A 23,133-nucleotide genomic window follows, 5' to 3' on the forward strand; every position below is an offset into this window, starting at 1 on the left:
ACAAAATAGCTTTTGACATGTTAGCTTGTGCATGAGGCAGCTTTCTCAACTGAATTTGGTTACCTCAGTTATACTTTAAAGGGCTGGAAATGTGCCCTTTCTAAACATTTATTCTGCACTTAAAATGTCTGGGCTTGTGTATTCCTAAGGACACTCAGAGCTCAGGCATCTCTGTGCTTGGGTGGAGTTACCAGAGCATGCCAAAGCCTAGGAGAAGAACAGTTCAGTGCTGCACAGCATGTTTCAAAACCATATATGCCCATGGAGGATAATGTCTGGAGCTAAATATAAGCAAAAAATCATGGCACTGGTAAAAGCAGAGATGGTTCAGGTTGTTGAGAGAGTCATGAAAAGTGAAACGGTAGCTCAGAAAGCGTTTGGAGGTGTTTTGGCTGGCCTCAAGCTATGTTTCAGTCCAGCATAAGACAGCACCAACAAGGAGACAGTCTGATCTCTCATACATTGCCTCCTCAAGGAGGAAGCCTTTGTTATGTGGGGGTTATGCTGAGGGCTAATGGGGCTCATGTGATAACATGGCCTCATGGCTAACATTGAGATTTACCTTCCAAGAAAGCTGGCTGCTCCTTCTACCTTTGTTAGGGACATGTTCGTTACTCTGGACAAGTCTTCTAGTGGCTTAGCAACTCAGTTGTCCCACCAATGAAAAGGGAGTTACTATTGGTATAGGAAGCTCCCAATGTTTTTGCTATACTTACTCCTGTAAAGTTCAAGTTTTGGGTTTTCCATGATTTTTCAGTGTTCTTTTTCATAAATAGAAAGAAGGTTGAGATTTTCATCTTGGTGCATTTTGTGCTCCCAGAGCCATGCACTGAGGAGACCCTCCGTGGGCAAATTAGGAAATCATGCAGGTGACTGGAAGAAGCCACTGTGCAGGACTCAACTGAAACCAAGTTGTGCAAGAGGAAGGAGATGAGGGGACACAGGAGTGGGAGTGGAGCATGGAAATGAGAAAGTTGTGGCCTGCTGTCTCAGGAACATGAGAGGCTTCCTGCTCTTCCCCATATGCCAGTTTAATTCATTTTTTTTAGCTGATTTATTTTTTTGACTTGTTGGACTTAATCATTTCAGAGGAGTCTCTTATTCTAGTAAAAGATGCCTCTGATAGTAGCTGGCATGTGATTCCTAAGCAGAGGTTTATAAAGGAGAAGGTGAAACTGCTTCTGACCCACCTGGTGAAAAGTATACCCTTTGCCTGAAATGTGACAACTATGGCAATTTCAAAGGTAGAACGACCATTTTTGTGTCTGTCTTTTGTCTGTATTTGTTTCCACATTGGAACATTTGGCAATTCTTCAATCTCAGAGAATCCTTGAAAATCAGAAGGAGCTCCAGAGAGGGAAACTTACAGGAATCAACATATGTTTGGTAGCTTAAGATTGGTTTGATTCTCTCAAATACTGTTGTTTTTTTTAAATAAGCTAAACAGAGATTTTTTATTGGAACATACATTTGTTTAGAAACAGCTGTTAATTTTATTTGTACTTTGAAAGTCTTAATTAATTTACACTTTAGTAAGTTAGGCCAAGCAAGTTAATTCACTTGTTTGCACTGTCACTGTAATTACAAACAGCTCTTTGAGGAAAAACCTGTGCTGTACGCATTTATTCAACACATATTAGAAGGGCGGTCATATTCTGGTTAGTGTTACTGACCTGTGCTGGACTAGATCATTCATTTTATTGTTGTAAATTGTAAGGTAAATGTTTATCAAAAATAAACGTTATGAATTTATGCACTTGTGTTAGCAAGATTACAGATGCTTGTTTAAAATAGGGACAAGTGAAAAATCCTCCAGTGAACCATAGTTTATGTTTCTAGTGGACCTATCTTGTGCTGCCCATGTCCCATAGCATCCTTCCTAGAGATAAAGGGAGGGAGGTAGTTGGGCTCTTCTCTCTGAGAACGAGGGTTAGTGGGTGTCGTGGTTTAGCCCCAGCTGGCAACTAAGCCCCACACAGCCGCTCGCTCACTGCCCCCCGGTGGGATGGGGGAGAGAATCAGAAGAGTAAAAGTGAAAAAACTCGTGGGTTGACATAAAGACAGTTTAATAAGGAAAGCAAAAGCTGCGCATGCAAGCAAAGCAAAACAAGGAATTCATTCACTACTTCCCATGGGCAGGCAGGCGTTCAGCCATCTCCAGGAAGGCAGGGCTCCGTCACGTGTAATGGTTACTTGGGAAGACAAACGCCATCACTCCGAACGTCCCCCCCTTCCTTCTTCCCCAGGTTTATATACTGAGCATGACGTCATATGGTATGGAATAGCCCTTTGGGCAGTTTGGATCAGCTGTCCTTGCTGTGTCCCCTCCCAACTTCTTCTGCACCTGGCAGAGCATGGGGAGCTGAAAAGTCCTTGAGTAGTGCAGCAACAACTAAAACATCTCTGTATTATCAATGCTGTTTTCAGCACAAATCCAAAACATAGCTCCATACCAGCCACAATAAAGAAAATTCAATCTTATCTCAGCTGAAACCAGGACAGTGGGTTTTGTTCTTTTTTCACCCCCTCTCACTGAGAGAGGTAGCTCCTGGAAATCAAAATCAGGACAAGTGAAGGGTCAGGCCCTGGTTGGTCTAACCAATTTTTACCATGTTAGCCACCCCTTCTGGAAAACTCCCTCCATCCAAGCAACTATTACTTTAAAAAATAATGGGTTCATTTTACTATACTTCAGTGAAGTATGAAATGTCTGGGCTTTCTTTCTACCTTTTACGTGGTAGATTTTTTAATTGCATGAGCAATGTAACTTGGACTCATTTTTACATCCATGTTTTTACTGATGCCAAAGAGCTATTTTCCTTATATAGAGCTACCAGGCCAGATCTACGATCACTGAAACAGTAAAATTCGTAGCAGCTGGGATTGTTCTCCTTTTGCTCCAAAGACCCTGGGACAAACTGTGCCCTTCCTGAGCCTGTGCCTTGAGGAAATCCCAAACATCTGAGAGTACGTGTGACAACTGAATTGGTTCTGAGGAGAATGAAAACACTTAAAATCAATGGCTGCACTTTAAAGACTAGACTGTGAAGAACAGATGAGATAAGAGCAGGTCATTGCTCTATAGAAACCACTGATTTTTGTTATACAGTTCTCCAGTCCCTTGTAAATACAGCCTAGAAGTTCTGTTGAAAGAAGCTTCTTGGTTTCACTGTGTAATAACTCCTCACATGTTGCAAAGCTCTTTTGATATCAGTGCCATATCCAAGGGGTGCTATAAAAGAACTGATTTCCACTCCATTTTCCCAGGCAAGGCGTCCTTACTGAGACAGGTCATGTAGGACAAACAAGTAGAATTTGTGTCAAAATGGTAAATGGTAGACTGTTAAGCCCCACTGAATCTAATAAATGCTACATTAGATGGAAAAAGGCTTCAGTGTATGGATGGTGAAACAAAGTCATGAGCTAGTTTACATTCTCCATGAAAATCAGTAAAGAGGCTTTTCTTTTATGCTAACAAATTTTAAGTGATGCATTGTTGTGTTTCCTCTAGGTAAAGGAAATATTGACAGCCCTTGGTTTGCTGACATGTGCCAATACGAGGACTGGGAGTCTTTCTGGAGGCCAGAGAAAGCGTCTTGCCATTGCTTTGGAGCTGGTGAACAATCCTCCTGTCATGTTTTTTGATGAACCAACCAGGTACTTCAAGGCCAAAAATTAAAGATAGACAAATACTGCTTTATGTAGTAGCGCAGTGCTGTAGAATGGTTAATCACCTCTAAGTCCTTCGAAAATGCTCATTTTGTGTTGCCTGTAAGTACTAAATAAGGCCACAAGAAATAACTTGATTTGGATACTTAGTGCCTTGGGTCACTGCTGTAACTGCCGGACCATAGGACTAGAAATAATTTTTAAGGGAGACACAAACTGAAACAGGAAGGAAGAGAGAGAGGAAAATATTTTCAGATTGTGGCATGAGTTTTCTTTTTCAAGCAAAGATAGCTTGAATATAAGCATTTTAAAGTGTGACTTTTAATAATGAATGTAGCATATTTAGAATCAAATTTTGTGATCAGTCTAGGAGGAGGCTGGGAGAGCTATGAATATGTATCTATTCATTAAAGTTGGGAGCATTTAAATCTGCAGTCCTAAAATGTAGAAGTCCCTTAAGGCAGCTTTGAGAATACTCTATTTTTCATTCTCAGGCACGCTTCCAACTTAATTAAGAGACTGATGGAGAAATACAAGCATAAGGTTGGCATATGATAAAATTAAACTGCTACACAGAAAATTTATAAAAGGATAATAGTGAGAGACCAAAGTAGCAAATAGGTGTGCTAGTTTTGGGTAGTGCCTATGGACCTGTGGATAACAAACTTCTTTCTTTTTATTCAGCGGCTTGGATAGTGCATCATGTTTTCAGGTTGTCTCTCTGATGAAGGCTTTAGCCCAGGGTGGCAGATCCATCATCTGCACAATTCACCAGCCCAGTGCTAAACTGTTCGAGTTGTTTGATCAGGTATTATTCTCAAACTCTTTCTCTTTATGTGTGGTTTAGGTAGGTTATACTTTCAAGGCTACACTCTTTAAGTAAAAACACGAATAATCCTAGTCTATGGTTCCAAATCAAATAAAATTAAATAAATAAGAGCAAAATATACTTTTTGATTATGTTTTTTTCTTCTTCTCTGCCTGTTTCCATTATTTACATGTAATGTTTTTAAAGCATCTGGCTGATATGTTTGTGAAATCATGATTATCGCACTTGTGATTTTCATGCCTTCACCCACCACTGCTCCTGGGCACAAGGCTGCCAGTAAAGTAAATTAGAGTAATTTAAGAGCAAGAGAGCTTTAGTGCCAATGTCTGCAATGTTGCTAGTACACATTCTCGTCCTAGCTACACAGGTGTAAATTCAGAAGAGTTTATTCATATGAAATAATAATAATTGAAATGAAGTCAGTTGGAGATCCTTTCTCCAACCTAACAATAGGATGTGGACCATGCACGTTTAGGTTAGGTTTAAATTTACTTTAATCTTGTTAGGAGAGCTAAGAGAAAATCTAATACACCATAGGTGAACAAGCTCTTGCAGATTGCCAGTCTAGCAAGGAGGTTTATTTAAAGTCAATAGTGTGGCTAAAAGTAAGAATTACCAACCTATTTCCCATTTCTGTGCTGTTCCACCTCTCCTTCAATTCCTGCATTCACCAGTCTTGTCTCCCAGCCCAAAATATCCATCATGTGTGGAAATTAGATGGCTCTGCTCTACAGTTTCTTGCCTATTTTCAGCATGTGTCTAAGGCTGGAATTAGTCTGTTTCTGTGTTAATATGTTTTAAGTCCTGGAGGGAATGTTTGCAGAATTCAAACCTTAAGCATTTCGTTTTCCATTAGTTGTAATTCCATGCAAAGGTAGTTCCAAGCGGTGATAAATCTTCCCAAGGTGTTCTTCCCACAGGGACAAGAAGAGGTCATTAGGTTCATGGATTGCTATCATACAGATAGCAGGTTGAAATATTTTGATACTATTTCACATTCTTCTTTTTTTTCTTCTTCTTTTTCTTTTCTTTGCCTTGTTTTCCAGCTCTATGTTTTAAGTCAAGGTCAATGCATTTACCGTGGGAAGGTATTAAACCTAGTCCCTTACTTGAGAGATTTGGGTTTGAATTGCCCAACCTACCACAATCCAGCAGATTTTGGTAAGGACAATTTGAATAGTTTATTTAATTTATTTTGTATTTGATTAGCACCTTCAGGGTAACGGGGACCATGGTGTGTTTCATACTTTTGTACGTATAGACATGTCTCCATGTGTACATATATGAACCAAAATTCAAAATAAAATTATTCATATTTTTTCTAAGTAATTTGAATGCCATCTAGTGGTAAAATTTAGTGAATATTTCTCTCTGCTGGAAGTCCAGGTCCAGGAAATGAAAGACAAAACATATTCTTTAGTGTTTCATAGTAATTAATCTCAGAGGCTTTTCAAAGTGGCTCCAGTATTCTGGTTTTTTATCTCGAACAATACCACTGTAGTATTGTACAGCTAATAGCATTGAGGGTTTTTTCATTGTTGTTTCTTAATTCCAAAGAAGCAGTAAGGACCACAAAAATAGACTTTGTCATTTTTTATGACCAAGACTATCCCATACTCACTGCCTTTCCTCTAAAATGGTTCATTTAACTTCCGCGATGAAGAGAACTCTCTGAAGATTTATAGAAAGATACATTCAAATTATGTGTGTATACATATGAATTTGCATGTGGCATTTTAGAGCCCGTTCTAGACAAAAATCCCATTTCTGTCAATGCTACAGAATCAAGGGGATTTAATCATAAGGGTTGTAACTAGTCAGTAGTGTAAACCAGTAACTTACCTGCTGTTTTTTGTAGTTATGGAAGTAGCATCTGGTGAATATGGAGACCAGAACAGCCGGCTGGTAAGGGCAGTGCAGGAGAGGATATGTGACACAGACTACAAGAGAGATGTTGGTGGTGAGAATGAGTTGAATCCCTTCCTCTGGCACCGACCTTCTGAAGAGGTATTTTGTGTATCACAACTAATGGGCATGGCTTGAGGCTGGAGGGGGAGGAAGAGAATTTAGATCCTCGGTCAATGGAGGAGGTTTCTGGGCTCATTCAGCTGATAAGAGTGGGGTATTGTGAATGAAAACTAAGCAAGATACTGCAAAGAAAGAAGTTTATTCTTTTATGTGTTTCCGCAGGATTCCTCCTCCACAGAAGGCTGCCACAGCTTCTCTGCCAGCTGCCTAACCCAGTTCTGTATCCTCTTCAAAAGAACTTTTCTCACCATCATGAGGGATTCGGTAAGACTGCCTTTATAATAACTTCTCTAGCCAAAAGGTCTATTCAGTTGGTTGTGATGTAGTGTAATTCTCCTTAAAGGTCCTGTCCACAGCCCATGCATGAAGATCATCACAGAATTTCAAAGGAAAGAGACTGATCTTTCAGTCTTGCTATTAACTGTAGCATCTTCATTGTGAACAACAGTTTTCTTCACAGGAACTCAGAAGCATCTGGCCTAAAAATGTAAATTGTAAATCCCTTCTCTGCTGGCAGGTCCCTTATAAAGTTATTTATCCTACTGAAAAGGGAGTGAGAAGTTGTACAGGTGTGTCACAAAATTAGTTTTTCTAGAAAATTCAGGGTGGCAGAGATAATAATTTCCATGTGATGTAAGGTTAATACTTAAAGTCTTTATTTCTGAAACACAAAATTGATAAATAAAAATCTTCCTTCTCTGAAAAGGGAACATTTCTGTTTTCATACATTTAATATCAAGATAAAGTAAGTATCATAATGAAACTCTTCATTCCCAAGGAAAAAACCCATATGTTTCACCTTTTTTCTTAAAAATAAACAACCCCCTTCAAAATCTGAAACCCTGCAGTTTTCATGTGTGTTCATTAAATGTTTTGGGTGCCTAGTTTGCATTAAAAAAATGCACTGAGACTTTTTTTTAAACTCAAGTAGTTTTTATCTCTAAGTAGCTGAGTTGTTTGTAAATTTAAGACATAGGACTATTTACATTGTCTGATTGATGTTAGTTTGCATTAAAAAAATGCACTGAGAGTTTTTTTTTAACTCAAGGAAGTTTTTATCTCTAAGTAGCTGAGTTGTTTGTAAATTTAAGACATAGGACTATTTACATTGTCTGATTGATGTTTTGAAATGTCCTCTAGATAGGATTGTCCCTTCATTAAAGGTGTGAGTTAAGGGGATGAACTTCCTCAACTAGACCTTACATGCACACCTGTCCAAGGAACTCACCTGTGTACAGTATAATTGGTGCTGGTTGGCCAAGTGGCAAAGTGGCTCTGTGGCAAATTTGCAATTTGATAAATCTGAGGAGGGTTTGTCTGCTGCATTTTCTGTGTGTTGGAAGGCTTTCAGTGCTTTACATGAGGGGCGGAAAGAATGTATACATTAATATATATTCATGCATTAATTTGACATACCTGTCTTTAGAAAAGGGGAAAGACAGAGAATATATCAATACTGGTGGGCACATGGTGGATTCAGATAAGGTAGTTTGGAAACCAAAAGCAGTTGAGCCATGTGGATCTCAGCATGAGTAAGTTACCCTTGTGACAGTGTACGCTGAGCTTCACTGAGCTCCAGATGCTGCAGCTGCACTGCTTTTGCCCCACCCAGGCAGTTGTCTCTCTGGGACACTACTGTTTCCAGTCCACACAGAACTACAGGCCTGGAAGAAACCTACTCGGCCATTGTGTCCAGGCCTCTGCTGTGAGATAACCACAGTATTCCTTCCCTTTCAGAAGGGGAAACACTGTATTGAATGCCATAGTAAAAGCAGTCAGCTGTTTTCCCCACTGCTCTGGTTGGGAAGATATGGCAGAATCATGCAATTCTAGTGGTTAGGAAGCATATTCTTATTTCCAGACCATATATATCATGCCCATTTGTTGTTTTGCCAGTGCATTTCTTTGCCACAGTGCATTTCTTTCTTCTCCCTTGCTGTTTTACGTTATAGTGTATTTGTCATTCAAGGATTAATTAAGTTGTTGAATTTTGCCTTCCTGCAATCTGGAATAGTTTGCACATCTGGTCTAGTACCAAATATTTAATCAAAAATAAATTGACATGTTCATGTGGGAGGGCTCTTGTAATCCAAAGCATACATAGAGCTTCATATTCTCCGTGCTGCTCAACTAGCTGATCAGATTGTCTCTGGTACACTTGGAGAGTATATCTCAGAGCTGTGCGAGCACTAACCGCGGATCATATGGTCCTCTCCTCGTCTCCACCAAGCGGAAACTGTAACTTATTTTCTGATGCATAGATTGAAGAACAGTGTTGTTTTTAAGATTTTTTTTTCCTGCTCAAGTGTAAAGGCTTGCAGTTGTTCCAAATTTTATTGTTTCTTTTGTTCTTCCATACCTCTTGTAGGAATAGTGTATTGCAGAGAAGGCACAGAAGGCTAATTTATGCCTGATTAAGTTAGTTTGGTCTATACAAGCCTGAAATACCTTTTCTGTCTCTCTTCTGCTCTAGGAAATTTGTCTTTTAGTCAGAGAGAAAGTCTTCTGATGAATGAGGGCCAGTGGCTCCATGACATTGTCAGACAGTAAGATTTCAGGTTGCAGCATTTGCAGTTTCTGCCTGTGTTTACAGGAAGAAGTTTTCTGTACTGTAATAGCCATGTGTCTGATTGACACTGAGAAGCTCATGACAGTAAGTTTTCCTTAGCTGAAGCCCAGTTTGCCAGTAGGAAATGAACATTTCTATGTAAGCTCTTCTGGACATAAGTACTCCTTTTCTGCAATATGTATATCTGATTTCAGTGATACTGCCATTGTTTTTGAGCCCAGACTTTCTGATCAGAAATACTACTCTTTCTGTGCTTGTAGGTCCTGACACACTTGCGTATCACCTCACACATTGGCATTGGACTGCTCATCGGCTTGCTCTACTTAGGCATTGGCAATGAAGCTAAGAAAGTCCTCAGCAACTCTGGCTTCCTCTTTTTTTCCATGTTGTTTCTTATGTTTGCTGCACTCATGCCAACTGTCCTTACTTGTGAGTACCGCTCATACTGTTACATCAATGGACAAGGAGATTGCAGTAAGCTGGGAGGGTGTTGTAATGTATCTGTTTCATATAAGATAATGTTTGACTTGTGCTTCTACTTCTAAGACAGGTGTGGGGATAAATCTTGCACTCACTAAACTGCTCTGTAGAGGCAAACAGAGATAGGTTTGTCCAGTTGCACTGCTCTCCCCAGTTTTGCCAGTGTTTCTCAACCTGGACAGTTCACTGTTACAGTCCTGGACTGGAATTTTCCCTTGTGCCAGTGCGTCTCAACCGTGTCATGAGCTTGTGGTTGGTCTTAGGGAGGATGTAATAATTTCTCTAGGACTTCCAAGTCATGACTCCTGCATAAGACCAGTGTATTCATGTGGTGTCAGAAGCAAACTCCTGCAGTATGGACTGTTCCATACTTCCTCTGGGAGCACTGTTACTTTGGATTCCCTGTTGGACTGGAAGGAATAACCAGGTTCTTTAAGTTTTGACACGACTTTTAATTCAAAAAGCCTCTTTGAGGGAGTTTCAGATCATCTGAGTAGACTGGTACATAGTCTAAACAGTGAGCAACTCTCAGGGCTGACCTCTTACATTTCATTACAAATCATTGAAGCTATTGCTGGTCTATCAAAGGCCTCAGAGTTCTAGTCCCACTATGGGACTGCAGCAGTGCAGGATTAGATATGGATCTAATAACATAAAAACTATGTTATTATGTGCAACAATATTGCACACTGACAACCTAACTTAGTAATTTGTGTTCTCTGTAGTTCCTCTTGAGATGGGAGTATTTCTCAGAGAGCATCTGAACTACTGGTACAGCCTGAAAGCCTACTATCTCGCCAAAACCATGGCTGATGTTCCTTTTCAGGTATATGCTCTACTCTTCAATAAAACAAGAACCATTTAAGTTCATGGCAAGTCTACTTGCCGATAAGATCAGTACTGGTATTTCATCCGTTTGAATAGTGGAGAAACTGTCCATATGTGTGTGCTGAAGCTTCAGGTCCAAATCAGAAGCAGCCTAAGAGTAAACAGCAGGACTTCACAAAAGCTGAGACCTGACCAATACTTTTTAATGAACAGATGACCATCTTTGCTTTTTTGCAGAAGGGGAACTGAAAAAGGCTGTAAGTGAGTGGGATCTGTTTTCTAATGCCCAAGTAGTTAGATAGATATCACAGTCTGTGGCAGATGTATTTATTCTCTTCAGCCATGCCTGTCATGTAATGGAAAGGCTGAAAGCTGTGGATTAACTAGAACTCGCCATGTTTTTATCTTATTCAGAGTAACAGTGAATGTTTGGCTTTAATGAACTAACTCCAAGTGTATCTCCTTGCAGATCATGTTTCCTGTGGCTTACTGCAGCATTGTGTACTGGATGACTTCACAGCCATCTGATGCACTCCGATTTGTCCTCTTCGCAGCCTTGGGAACCATGACATCCCTGGTGGCTCAGTCTCTGGGTCTTCTCATAGGTGCAGCCTCTACATCCCTCCAGGTATTGATGGTGTTTTGTGGTCTCACAGGAACCCTGCTGTCTGCTAACACTGACTGCTTACTGTGACTGCTGTTGTGTCCCCAAGACATATGTTGAGAGATGACAGGCAAAAAGTTGTCTTGGTCTGATATAGCTACTTGATGCTTCCCACTAGCATCAACTGAAACAGAATATACACGGACTGGATGTGAGGCTCTGAAGGTCCTTCCCCATCTGAATGGGGCTGTGCCTGCCCCTGCTTGAGTGGGTTATCACTTGCTATTCATCCCAGGCTGAGCAGGTCCTAGAAACTGATGCATTTCTATGCATCTACAAAGTGGAGGTAGGCCTTGAGGATCAGTAGCTCAACAGAGGGTTCTTCCATACACATACAAAAAGGTTGCAGGAGGCAAGGTAGGAAGAGGCTTGCCCAGAAACTAAACTTCTGTAGAGGGACGGAGAGAAGCAGCTGTTGGCATGACTATCACACTGGAAGCTGGCCGTGTAACTCCATTCTGCATCCTGGCAGGAGATGTGCTGAGGTGACCATCCCAGAGCAGAACTGTTTTGTGGTGCTTGTGATAACAGGTGATACTGACATTAATATACATTGATGCTATCAAGATTTCCGCAGTAGAAGACTTAATTCCCTCTCTGTGCCACCCTGTGGAGACCAGCATAACCCTGTTGTGTGATCCCTGTGCTTCTGCTCTCCCCAGAGATACCTATATGGCCCTTTGCCCTGGAGGGGATATAGAGAGGACAGGCTGGAGCTGGGTCAAGACCTGTCTTCCCCACCAAAGCCACCCAGCTGGAGATGTTCCTTATCCTCTTCACAACCTATTAGCACTAGTTGAAGCTACTGTTCATGTGGGGTTAATGAGGAGGAAGGTCTGTGTGTCCTCAGTGGGAAGTGAGTGAGAAAGAATAATATTTAGAAAGAGGGCTCTCGTACCCTGAGAAGCAAGGGAATCACAATGCCCATCTTGCTCTGTAAACTTCTTGGTGGGTTCAAGTCCTTCAAAGGATAGATCCCAGCACAGCAGTGTCGTCAACTAGTAGAGGGGTTTAGGAAGAGGAGAGGGACCCCTTTTCCTCCACTAACAGCATCTAACCTCCCCCTCATAAGAAATCTCATCCAAAAAAAAGAGTAATTTCCTAGTGTTTGGGACGGTGATAATTCTGGGGAGTAGCATTATGAGAAGGACTTGAATGGCATCGCTCCCCACTGCCTAAAGAGTAAGTTTCCACTGCCTGTTTGGGTTTGGCACGGAACAGAGGATTTGCCATAAGGAAAGAGTGCTCTTTTAAAGGCTGGTTTCCTCACTGGAGGTCAGGACATCAGATGAAAGAGCAAGTTAATTTTTATTTTTTTCTCTGGCTGTCTGACAAGAGACTGTCTCTTCCTTCTTTTCACAGGTAGCCACTTTTGTGGGCCCAGTTACTGCCATCCCGGTGCTTCTGTTCTCTGGGTTTTTTGTCAGTTTTGATACCATCCCAACATACCTCCAGTGGATGTCCTACATTTCCTATGTCAGGTACTGCTAGGGAGCCCATTAACCTCCCATCTGGAAATGCTGTTTGTTTGCCCTTGCTTGTTCAGTTGGTTATTTTGGGTGCCAAAGAGCCTATGTTCACAGCACATTCTTTTAGAGTATAAATGTACATATGATGTACACCACATTATCTGACAGCATTTTATGTTGTATATGATGTGAAATAAATAGGAACATTCAGTACAGATTATCAGCCACAAGTCTGTGTCAGTCCCCTTGAATTCAGTGGGATTACACAGCATGCAAATCTTCCTGGATTTTGCAATAGCAGATTTCTGAAATAATAGGGACAGTATGCCCAACTGAGAAATTGATGCCAGCACCTCATTTTGGAAGAAAATGTGGTATAAATGAGTGCTGTATCCTAGGTAGACTTGTTGCATAAAGACCTGTTTTTAAGTTTTGCAGTAGCACTGCCACAAGAGGCATGGGATTTATGTCATCTCTAATCTAAACTAGTGTTTTAAGACCCATAGGCACCTTATATCCTATCTATGTCTGTCACTCTCACTGTCTGAGACAGCTATCTTAAGATGGGATGATTGCCGTCAGGAAACCTGTGGAGGCTAGCATGGAGGAATAGTTTAGACTAGACACTTAAATGTTTATAGCTGAAATTAAGTCAGGTGAATTTTCCCATCCCCCTTTTCCCTACCCTGCCCAAGCTGCACTATTGCTGAGAAAATCCAAGCTAAAATATCCTCTCATTTGGCAAGTGAGGTCTTACACAGAGACCTATCAAAGATTAAGAGACCACACCCCCTGAGTTAGTAGCTAGAATTCAAGATGAGGCCTTAAGCTGTTGTCTAGCCCACATGGGGTCTCCTGAAGCTGGAGGGTGCTATTGTACACACGGGATCCATGATGGTGTATCTGCTCACAAAGTCAAATCCTAATTGCACCTGGTGCCAGGGGAGACATGGAAACTGTGCGTTGTTAGCGAAACTATAGCACATGGAAGGAAAGAGAAGAGATGTTCTAGATTTATGCCAGTTTTAATATATTTCTGACTTCAAATCATAACTGTATCCCCGTTGCTTAGTTTCAAAAAATGGAATTAATGATGTCACTTTTAAAAGGGGAATTTCTGCATATGAAATTAGTCTGCTTTGTACTTTAACATTTTTCTTTGGAGAAATTGCACTATACACTAACTGGAAGCAGTTAAAGGCAAAACTTCTGTCTTTGTTCAGTCTATGTAAAATGCCAGTGACATGTCATTTGCTTGATTGTAACAAGGATAGAACTTGCCCCAAGACACATGTGTCAGAACGAGATTGAACCCCTCGGTGTTTCCAGCCGAGCTCTCATAGGGATTATATTGCTGGTGGAGTACTTCTAAACAGATCATCAGGACTTTTCCTTGTAATCCATCCTTCTTCTTTCCAGATATGGGTTTGAAGGAGTTATTCTCTCCATCTATGGACTGGATCGAGAAGATCTGCATTGTGACAAAGATGATACTTGCCATTTTCAAAAATCAGAGGCCATTCTGAGAGAACTGGATGTAGAAAATGCCAAACTTTACCTGGACTTCATTGTTCTTGGAATTTTCTTCTTCTCTCTGCGCCTGATTGCCTATTTTGTTCTCAGATACAAAATCCGAGCAGAGAGGTAAAGAAAAAACAGCTAAAATGATGCAGTAAGAAGATCTTTAGACATGCTGTAGAGGGCACTTGACATTGTCTCACTGTGGCAGGCCAGTCTCCAGTGCCCAGCTAGATGCTGTTATGACCTAGCCCATAGAGAACCACAATGGGATAGTGGACATATAGTGTTAAACCAATCAGTCCAGCTGGGTTGGGTCATGTTTTCATTACACTTTCTAGCTTTAACTAGGAAGAAGAAATAGAAGGGAATTTTACACCAGAGAATATCAATACTGAGGCAATGTAACTGTAATAAAAAACCTGGCTGCAGGAACTTTCCTTATGAAAAACAGTTTCGTGATAAGGTAATACTAGTCCTGGTAGTCAGAATAGTATAATGTCATCTACAGGTGACAAGGTAATGAGATGCAAAATGAGGAATGCAAAGAAAATAGGATTCTCTCATCTTTTTAAATTCAGAGTTTCATCTTTGCAGTTTCCTATGTATTATTTTGCAATTCTTTTCCACAGAATTACCCCTTCTGGCCAAAAGTCTGTAAATGTATTAATTAATAAGGTAAAGAGATCTTTTTAATATGGATACTTTTTTAAAACAAACCTTAAATGATTCAAGTCATTATTTTTGTTTCTCTCTAAATTTAGAATTCTGGTGCTTTACTTGCTGAGCTGGTCTCATATCTGAAAATTGTAATGATAGGAGGAAAAGGCAGATTCTGAGTCTGCACTCAACCTGTGGTCCATATTTGGAAGCAACAATAGATAGGACAGGCAGTCAGACATGTTCAAGCTGTTGCTGAATGATTGAAAAAATGTTATTTTGCAGTGTCTTTCAAATCCTCAATATTTGTGATATTTAAAATACTAACTCTGCTCGTTATCTGTTTGATCTACCTCCTGCAAATGAAAAAATCAAAGCACTCCAAGGCTCATTTTTTCTTAAATTGTGAAAGCAGAATCTATCCCTAAAGCCTGAGCGATTGTTAAAGCCTGATGGAGCTCAAGAGCTATCCACAGCTCAGACATTGGGGTATTGTGTTAAAACACTTGTGACTGCCTCATATGGCAGTGTTCATTATATCTGCAACACACTACGTGTAGGACTCTCCTCAAAATATGCAAATGACCTTGTAATACTGCAGGTCTAATTATGCAAAGCAGTTTTGTTCTCATCCCGAAGTCCTCATGCGTGACATGGGAGTTAATAGCAAATTGATCTAAACACCAGTGAAACCATTAAAAGAAGCATGCATTTGTTTTTAATATCTCACCTTTGTAAACTTGGCAAGGGGAATTCTGGTTCCAAGTTGATGTGAATTTTGTCACTGATTGTCATGGGTTTGGATTTTCAACCCAAAATGAAATTGTGGGGCCCATACTCACGTTGGACACCTTGGTGAACTTCTGTGCAAATTCCACTACCTTCTGCCATTACTGTGTGTTTACCTTAGTGTCACAGACCTTCGAGTCAGACCTATGAATTCTATAAATGCATTATTCCTATCAAGATGCTGAAGTCTTGTATATTGGAAGCAGCTAGATGTCAGCAAACCATTCAGGAGCTCAGCAGCTCATGACAGTAGAGTAGATGAAGAGAGACCTTGCGCACCTGCTGGTCACCAGCAGTCACAATTCACAGACTCTTTTTGAGGACTCCATGGCTATCTCTATACTAGTAAACTGCATAGTGCCGGGGCCAGCTCTGTTAGTCCTCAGACAACTGGGGCTAATAGGAATGGTCCCTGTACTGTACTAACTTCTAAACAGAGCCCAAACATTGTCTGGAAAAGCTCTAGCTGTGCTGGGCTGCAGGTCTGCCATTTAGCACTGAAGAGAACTGTTTCCCAGTTTTCCTGGCCCATGCCCAGGCTCTGTTTAATTTACCAATACAGACATAGACCATGTGTATCTGTTAAACTCAGGATGCTTGAGTTAAGACTGTGTTCTGGAAGATTTTAAGTCAAGTCACATGTTTTAGGAAGCTTAGCTGAACTTTCCCTGAAAATGAGATTGACCTGTAAAAGCAAGGTCAATCTTTACTGTAGAAGAAAAAAAAAATCCTTACACAACCTCTTTGCATAGTTTTGTTGCTGTTTTTTCACAAAATGTCCTGGAGCCAGTAGAGCTTTTATACAGCTCTGCAGCTTCTCCAGGCATAATCACAAGCATGTATGGGCCTATATGGCTGTCAGATACGAGAAATTAAGAATTTTGACTATTCTAAATAATACTCATAACTGTGAACAGTTTTTAAATAAGTCACAAGCTGAAATCCCTTGGCACAACGTGCCTTGATTATTTCAAGACTCTCAAAATATTTGTGAATATTACAGGTGGTTCAAATGCTTTTTGCAAGCAGACAAAAGACTACCTTTGCCAAATTACTCTTGTTGCACACTGCTGGTCCAGCTGTAGGCTAGCTGAGTATGAAAGAGTGTGACATCCATGGCATTAAATACCTTCAGGGTTCATGTTTTGTGTTTACCAACACCATTTACCAAATACAACATTGAAAATCATTTGCAATTTACCAAATTAAGTAACTTTGCTGACATTTCAACACTGTTAACTTACGTGATGACAATGCTGTCTTCTCCCATCTAGACCAGTTTAGCAGTATGAGTTCCTTGGATACTGTCTTGTTATCTGTGCCTATTCCTCTGTTTGTAGACTTTCTTATTTTACCTCTTTAGTCTGTATCATGGCCTCCTGTAGTGTAACTTTGTATTGTATTGCGGTAGCCAAAAGTCTCGTCCTCCACGGATGTTCCTAAGAAAATGCATGCTCTGGAATAATTTTTGTCACTCCTTTTTTTGTTAGATATGCTTTTTCCCAGCCATCTGCTGGCAGCATTTAGCTGAAAGTTACTATTCTAAGGAACACTTTCAAATTGTAGTATCCCAGTAAAGAAATAAATTAATTCTGTTGAAACTCAGTGCTACACATAAATGAGAGAATCATTCTTTCCCTCCTTAGCTCTAAAATTAACTAATGATATCTTTTGCCACTGCTGTGCGACAGAAGTATTTAAAGTCCATCCCAATTATGGTTTCATATACTGCAAAGATTTTTAACATAGTCTCAACTTGGCTTTTTTCTGTTTATGTGGAAATAAATTCTAACAGGCTGCTATAAAATGCATTCCCAGCTTAATGGACTGAGCATGCACGTGCTGTAGTGTTAAGCAAGCACATTGTGAAGCTCTGGAGGCTTCATGCAAAAGAATAATGAGGCCAGCAAGATTCTAAAGACTTCAGATCCTCAGTTTATATAGCCATATATAAATAGCCGTAAACTGCTTGAAATCAGTGCCATTATTACAGTCACAATCTGGCTAAAAGTTGCATAAGAGGCTAAAGGTTTTTTAAAGGTCTCTTGAAGAATGAATGTATGATTTCTGTTGGGATTGCAGGAAGACTTTAGTGTTCTGTTGGCCTCCTTGTTTTATTTGGACTCGTTTTGTGCATGTTGCTTTGGTTACTGTGTGCATCAGTTAAGACTTTATGTGCTTCAAACATTTTTTGTTGTTTTTCTTCGCGGAAACTTCCATGTAATCTGAAAAACCCTGAAATTTTTTAAAAATAACTTAAAACATTATTATTTATAATTAAATAAAAGATTTGGAAAGCAGGTTCTACTTACATAAGAAATTGAGAAAATTTCATCTTTATGGATCAAAGGGAGTAACAGAAGAATACCTGGTGCTGAAATCCTGTCCACTGCTTAATATTTGGAGCCCAAGATATCTTTTGTTCATTGAAGGAGAGGAATATACATACACATAATAGGGAGAGCTGGTTATGTAAGTGGGAGATAATGAACACTTGAGTCTGAGTACTGGATGTATCTGATGAGTGGCATTTCGATCTACTCTTTGGTGTCAAAGTCTGTGTTGTCAACAGAAATGAATGTTTCATTAAACATCTGTTTCTAGAAAGCAGTGTGGTACATACTGACCTGTACCACCCCAGTGATCCTCACAGAGGAGGTCCTATCTGTCCTATTTACTCAACACTGGGTGGGTGGTTTTGACTCTAATGGGATCCTTTGAAGCCCTGTTCCAACAAAGGGCTTAAATATCTTAATAACTTCTCACATCTGCATTGTCTCATGTGGAACAACTAATGTCTTTAAAATAAAGTCCAGGCTTAAGTGCTTTGCTGGGTGAGGGCTGTATTGCACAGGAAGACTGAGGTGTTGGCTGTCTAAACAGACTCAGAGACTATACTGAAAAATCCATTTGCTTTGGGTTAGTCTCTAGGAGGTTACAGCTTTACAGTGATCTTGAATTAATCTCTTCAAATCATAAAACACTTTTTTTGAGGAGAAGAGGAGAATGAAAATCAAGCATGGAGATGAATGCATATTTCTCTGTGTATTTACTGTTGCTTTGCATAATTGCTTTTGTTATCTGGATAGTTTTGGTAAGGAAAAATGAACTTCCTATGTTTTTTCTTTCTGTACTAGAAATGCCAATCCAGGACTGCTTTACATTTGAACAATGTCACCATTTATTTTTACTTTCCAAACTAAGCAGGAAGGGATCTTAATTATTTTTCAGTGTTAACTTTTATTGGAATATGATTTTATTCTTTTGTCTTCTGCTCTGTGATGATCATATTCCGGAATGATAACAAAGGGCAGAGGGAGACACTTGAGGTGCAATGATGATGTTTGCAAACAATGCTCCTCAGAAAACATGTGTGAGGAGGGTGCAAATGGCATGCATACCTCTTTCTGCAGCCTGATGCACCTTCTTCCACGTTGCCTTTGCTCACTGAGCTTCAGGTCCAGTCTCATTTGATGGCTGTGTGGGACAGAGGGTCACGCGTGTTTGTCCTGCGTAATGCAGGAGAGCCCCCCAGCACTGCAGGGCTGGTTATCAGCTCCTTCATTGGGGCCAAGTTAGTTCTGTGTGGAGTTTTTGATACCTGTGGGATCTGCTCTGATGCTCCTTAATCTTAGTGCAGCAGAAGCTGGCTTGGAGTCTTCTTCGCAGGGGTTGAGCACAACATTTTCTGTCCCAGTCTGGCACTGGCTCTACTCTGGTGTATCCTCATTCACGGAGGATTTTGAAGTGCATCAGCTGTCTTGGGCTGAGTGGGATGTAAGCACAAACTCAAATGCTTTCCCAAACAGAACAGTTCTCTTGACCTGTGTTTGTTTTGGGCCAAGCTTTGTGAGGTAGTATGAACACGGTTGAAAAGGACATCAGCTGCAGGAGTAGCAGCAAGGCAGAGCTTCCTTCTGAATGCATGGGTAGAGCTCGGGGTACAGGTGGCCAGCCGCAGCAGTGGCCTACTTGTTAGGATCCAGGCGTGGAGTAAGAGGAAATTATATGCATGCTGCTTTTAACTATAGATATGGTGATTTGGCCAGTGAAATTAAATTCTTTTTCATTTTCATCAACTGGATATTGGTTTTGGACATGGCTTATCTCACAGAACCACAGCTGTCTAAAAACAAGAGGCTCAGTCTAAGTTAATCATCTACTTTTCTCTGTAATAAAAGGAAGGAAACGGCCATCTCCAGGACAAATGGTACTTCCATGGTTCCCTGAGGTAGGTATTTTTCCTAGTGACTTGAATTCTGGCCCATACGGTGAGTCGTCTTATAGCAGTTGCCACATTTGTAGTCACGCCTGTGCCCAGGGGAGTTCATGGCAATGTCAGCTGGAGCATGACTGGATCCTCGTTTTGCCAGTGTGGTTCCAGTTTTTGCAACAGCCCTGAAGTGGATAAATTGAAATGTTAGCATTGTAACTCAGCTTTCTGGACTTAGTGAGCTGTAGTTTATGCATTTCTTCTGGTTTCCCAAGCTCCTTTTCTAGTTAATGGGGACTAGACAGGCAGCTACAGAAGCAATTCTTCACACTGAACGTAGCATCTCCTTTGTGATCTTTCCTAGGCCTGTGTTTTGGGTACTGGCAGAAGATTTGGAATTAGGTAATGTGACAAAAAAGTATGGTTTACCCTCAGAAAGGTACATAACTTGCACTGAGGATCGAGGGAGCCAAGGAAGGTACCTTAGGTAGTCTGCCTACCTGCTCTGGACACATAATGTTAGAGGAGACAAGCCCTTGTGCATTGAAACTTTAGAGCTTAAAGCTTTGGCACTTAGACCTTTGGAGCTCAGATCTTTGGAGCTGAAAGTTCAAGCAATTCCTTGCTAAAATGGAAACTTGTTAAAACTGGTCTTGCATTGTGGGTACCATAGCACACTTAACAAGTAGATGTGGTGTTTTAAGTTATCTTGTTTCTGTAGCCCTACTGTAAGTTGGAAAAGGTCTGGGCTTTGCCCCGAGTATCAGGATTGTTGTTCTCTTTAACATTCACACAAGGCAGCAAAGATCCCTGCCAAAAGCAAGAATATTAGAAAACATTGAGGTTGGTTTTGGCAGTAGCTAGCCTTAGGCTCCTCCAGAGCAGGTTGACTGTGATAGATAATCAGTCTGTATTTCTGCAGAGGGGATCTCAGTGGTAGCTGCAGAGATACTATCCCACATGTTGTTCTTTTTTCTTTGAGAAAATGATCTTCTTGTGTATATCCATTTTCCTACCAGAAGAGCTCGCTGGGGTGCCATTGCTCAGGAATTTCTTTCCTTTAGTTCTGTACGGAAAGCCATTCATAAAGTATGATAATAACAAAAGGCATTTTGAAAAGCCATTGGGAACTAGAAGTAGGCAGAAAATGACACCATGTCATGTCCTCTGTAGCAGTTTGTGACAGGCTGATCATTGCTGTGCCCGTGACACCGGTCCTATTAATCCTGCCACACAGCACTAGTGCGTGCATAAATTAAGTGCTGAGTGTCACTGAAATTAATCATGAGCTCTGCTGTTCGTGGACAGGGGCAGTAGCATTTTCAGGGATCAACTCCTACTGTCCTGTTCTCAAATACCTGTTTTGATAATATATAACGAGATTGTTGTAATGTATCCCACTGAGTGGCTTTTATAACCCCGGATATCACCCTGCATATTACATGTCCAAAAGGTGAAGGTTGAGCCTGCAAGTATGACAAGTTTCCTTGTAATTCTGTGCATATGTTAGCGTATTTCTGTTTCTGTACACATTTCATGTAGAGTTTGTGAAGGAGTAATGGTACTGTAGAGCATGAAATCTAGCTTCTGTGTTGTTATTATTTTGAAATCTTATAACGAACCATAACTTTATGCAGTTGTCAACTGTAGAACCTTCCTTTAAGAGATTTAGATTTCTGTTGAGACCCATTGCCAGCACTGTAAAACAAAGGGTGACCAGTCAAAATACATATCCTTTGGCACAAGAAATCCCCATGGCTTAGCCTGCCAGCCTGCATTCTCTGCATTGTTTATGCCTTCAAGATACATCAAGATTTTGTCGACCCATTTTCTTTCTGGGGGTCTCCATGCAGCTCAGCCCGTGCTTACCAATTGCTTGTGTGCTTATGGCTAGATATTCGTGGTTGCTGTCCACATGGGGTGTAAAAATGAGCTGCTTGGGAACAGCGAGAGGTAGCTAGAGGTGGAGGGATGACTTTTAGACTTCTTTGAGCTACCGAATACCTAATGTGCTGGATCTATGGGTGTGCTTTACTCTTTCAAGAAGAAAAAAATCTAAAATGTCTTTTTAAGCAGATTGCAAGGGAACATGGAAATCTTTACTTTTAAGGTTGATGGTTTTTTTTACTTTAGTGGCATCTGTGATGTCTTTTATTCTGACCCCACTGTAGCTTATTTTAGTAGCCTATTTAGGGTAATCATTATACAAACTCCTTTCTATTCCAAAAACCAGCTTTCCTGGCCTCAATGATAATTGTACCAACCTTTACAAATGTGAATTAGTTGTTGAGCAATTTTAAAAAATATGGAAAAAATGCTCTTAAATTACCATAAAAGTAAATGATATTTAAGGAAAAGATTACACTGATATATCTAAAAAGAAGACAGACAAGTCATGCAGTGTAGCCACGCCTTTACCTGTGTCAGTAAAGATTTGTGAAATACCTTATCTGAGTCAGTTGACCTTATTGTGAGATACTGCCCTTGAATCTGTTATTGAATTATTTAACATTTGTTCTTTTGTTTTTAAAGCAAGAGTCAATGCAAGGTATCATTTTAAATCAGCGTGCTAAAGTGTGCATATTCTGTATATCTAATATGTCATTGTTGTCTCTTGTTTCTGTAATGCATTTGCATTACTATGAATCAATTTTATTATGCTTCTCTAGAGACTATTGCTGCCTGCACGCTGTGATATATTTGCACTGTTGTAGATATATATATATACATATATATAACTATATTATATAAACCATGTCTTTTTCAGGTTGCTTGTTACCTTTGTAGTTTACGCTTACTGGTACAGTGGACCTGAGTAAAACTGTGGGATGTGGGGCATTCTGATGATATATTACAATAATAGAGAAATCTTTGTATATTTCTGTATACTTAATACCGGTAAGAAGAGATTTGTATGTGCATTATTTTCCAAACTAGGGCTTTGTTTTCTGAGAATAGAGAACATTTATGATAATGTAACAAAAAAAAATCAAATAAAGTGTTATTATTTTCAGACAGATGCCTTTGTCCCTGTTCTCTCTCAAAGGGAAGTGGCAGGTGTGTTGGCAGTGATACATTTTCACTGCCTACTCCTAGGTTCTGGCAACCAGCAAGGACATCGAATTGCCTGTTTCAGATGTACATTGTGGTGGTTTCAGGTAATTCCCAATACAGGTAGGTTACAGAAATATCCAGTAAAAATTCTTAAAAATGTAAGTGCAGTCACATCGGCTCAGAGCAAAGGCACTGTATTGACCAGTACCTGACAGTGAACCACAGCACCGCACAGGGAAGAGTGCAAGAACAAGGGGTGCTTCCCTGACAAACCCTTCACAATTCGAGGACTTCCTGAGCCAGTGGGATTATCTTTGTATTTTCTTGCCTCTGATGGATTTTTCTTCCACAGACTTATCTGCT

General features: G+C 40.3%; 1 protein-coding gene across 1 annotated transcript in view; it reads left to right on the forward strand.

The window, feature by feature from the left end:
* ABCG1 (ATP binding cassette subfamily G member 1) overlaps positions 1-18,382 on the forward strand; it is a 64,819-nt gene extending 46,437 nt beyond the window's left edge. Inside the window, exons 6-15 of the mRNA XM_072847072.1 lie at positions 3,512-3,657; positions 4,354-4,477; positions 5,545-5,659; positions 6,357-6,505; positions 6,689-6,790; positions 9,356-9,524; positions 10,301-10,401; positions 10,873-11,031; positions 12,430-12,548; positions 13,956-18,382. Of these exons, the coding sequence (XP_072703173.1) occupies positions 3,512-3,657; positions 4,354-4,477; positions 5,545-5,659; positions 6,357-6,505; positions 6,689-6,790; positions 9,356-9,524; positions 10,301-10,401; positions 10,873-11,031; positions 12,430-12,548; positions 13,956-14,184 (1,413 nt within the window). The 3' untranslated portion in view covers positions 14,185-18,382. The remainder of the gene's footprint in view (positions 1-3,511; positions 3,658-4,353; positions 4,478-5,544; positions 5,660-6,356; positions 6,506-6,688; positions 6,791-9,355; positions 9,525-10,300; positions 10,402-10,872; positions 11,032-12,429; positions 12,549-13,955) is intronic.
* The last annotated feature ends 4,751 nt before the right edge of the window (positions 18,383-23,133 follow it).

This window comes from Ciconia boyciana, chromosome 1, assembly GCF_034638445.1.
Source record: "Ciconia boyciana chromosome 1, ASM3463844v1, whole genome shotgun sequence".
Classification (NCBI taxonomy): Eukaryota; Metazoa; Chordata; class Aves; order Ciconiiformes; family Ciconiidae; genus Ciconia; species Ciconia boyciana.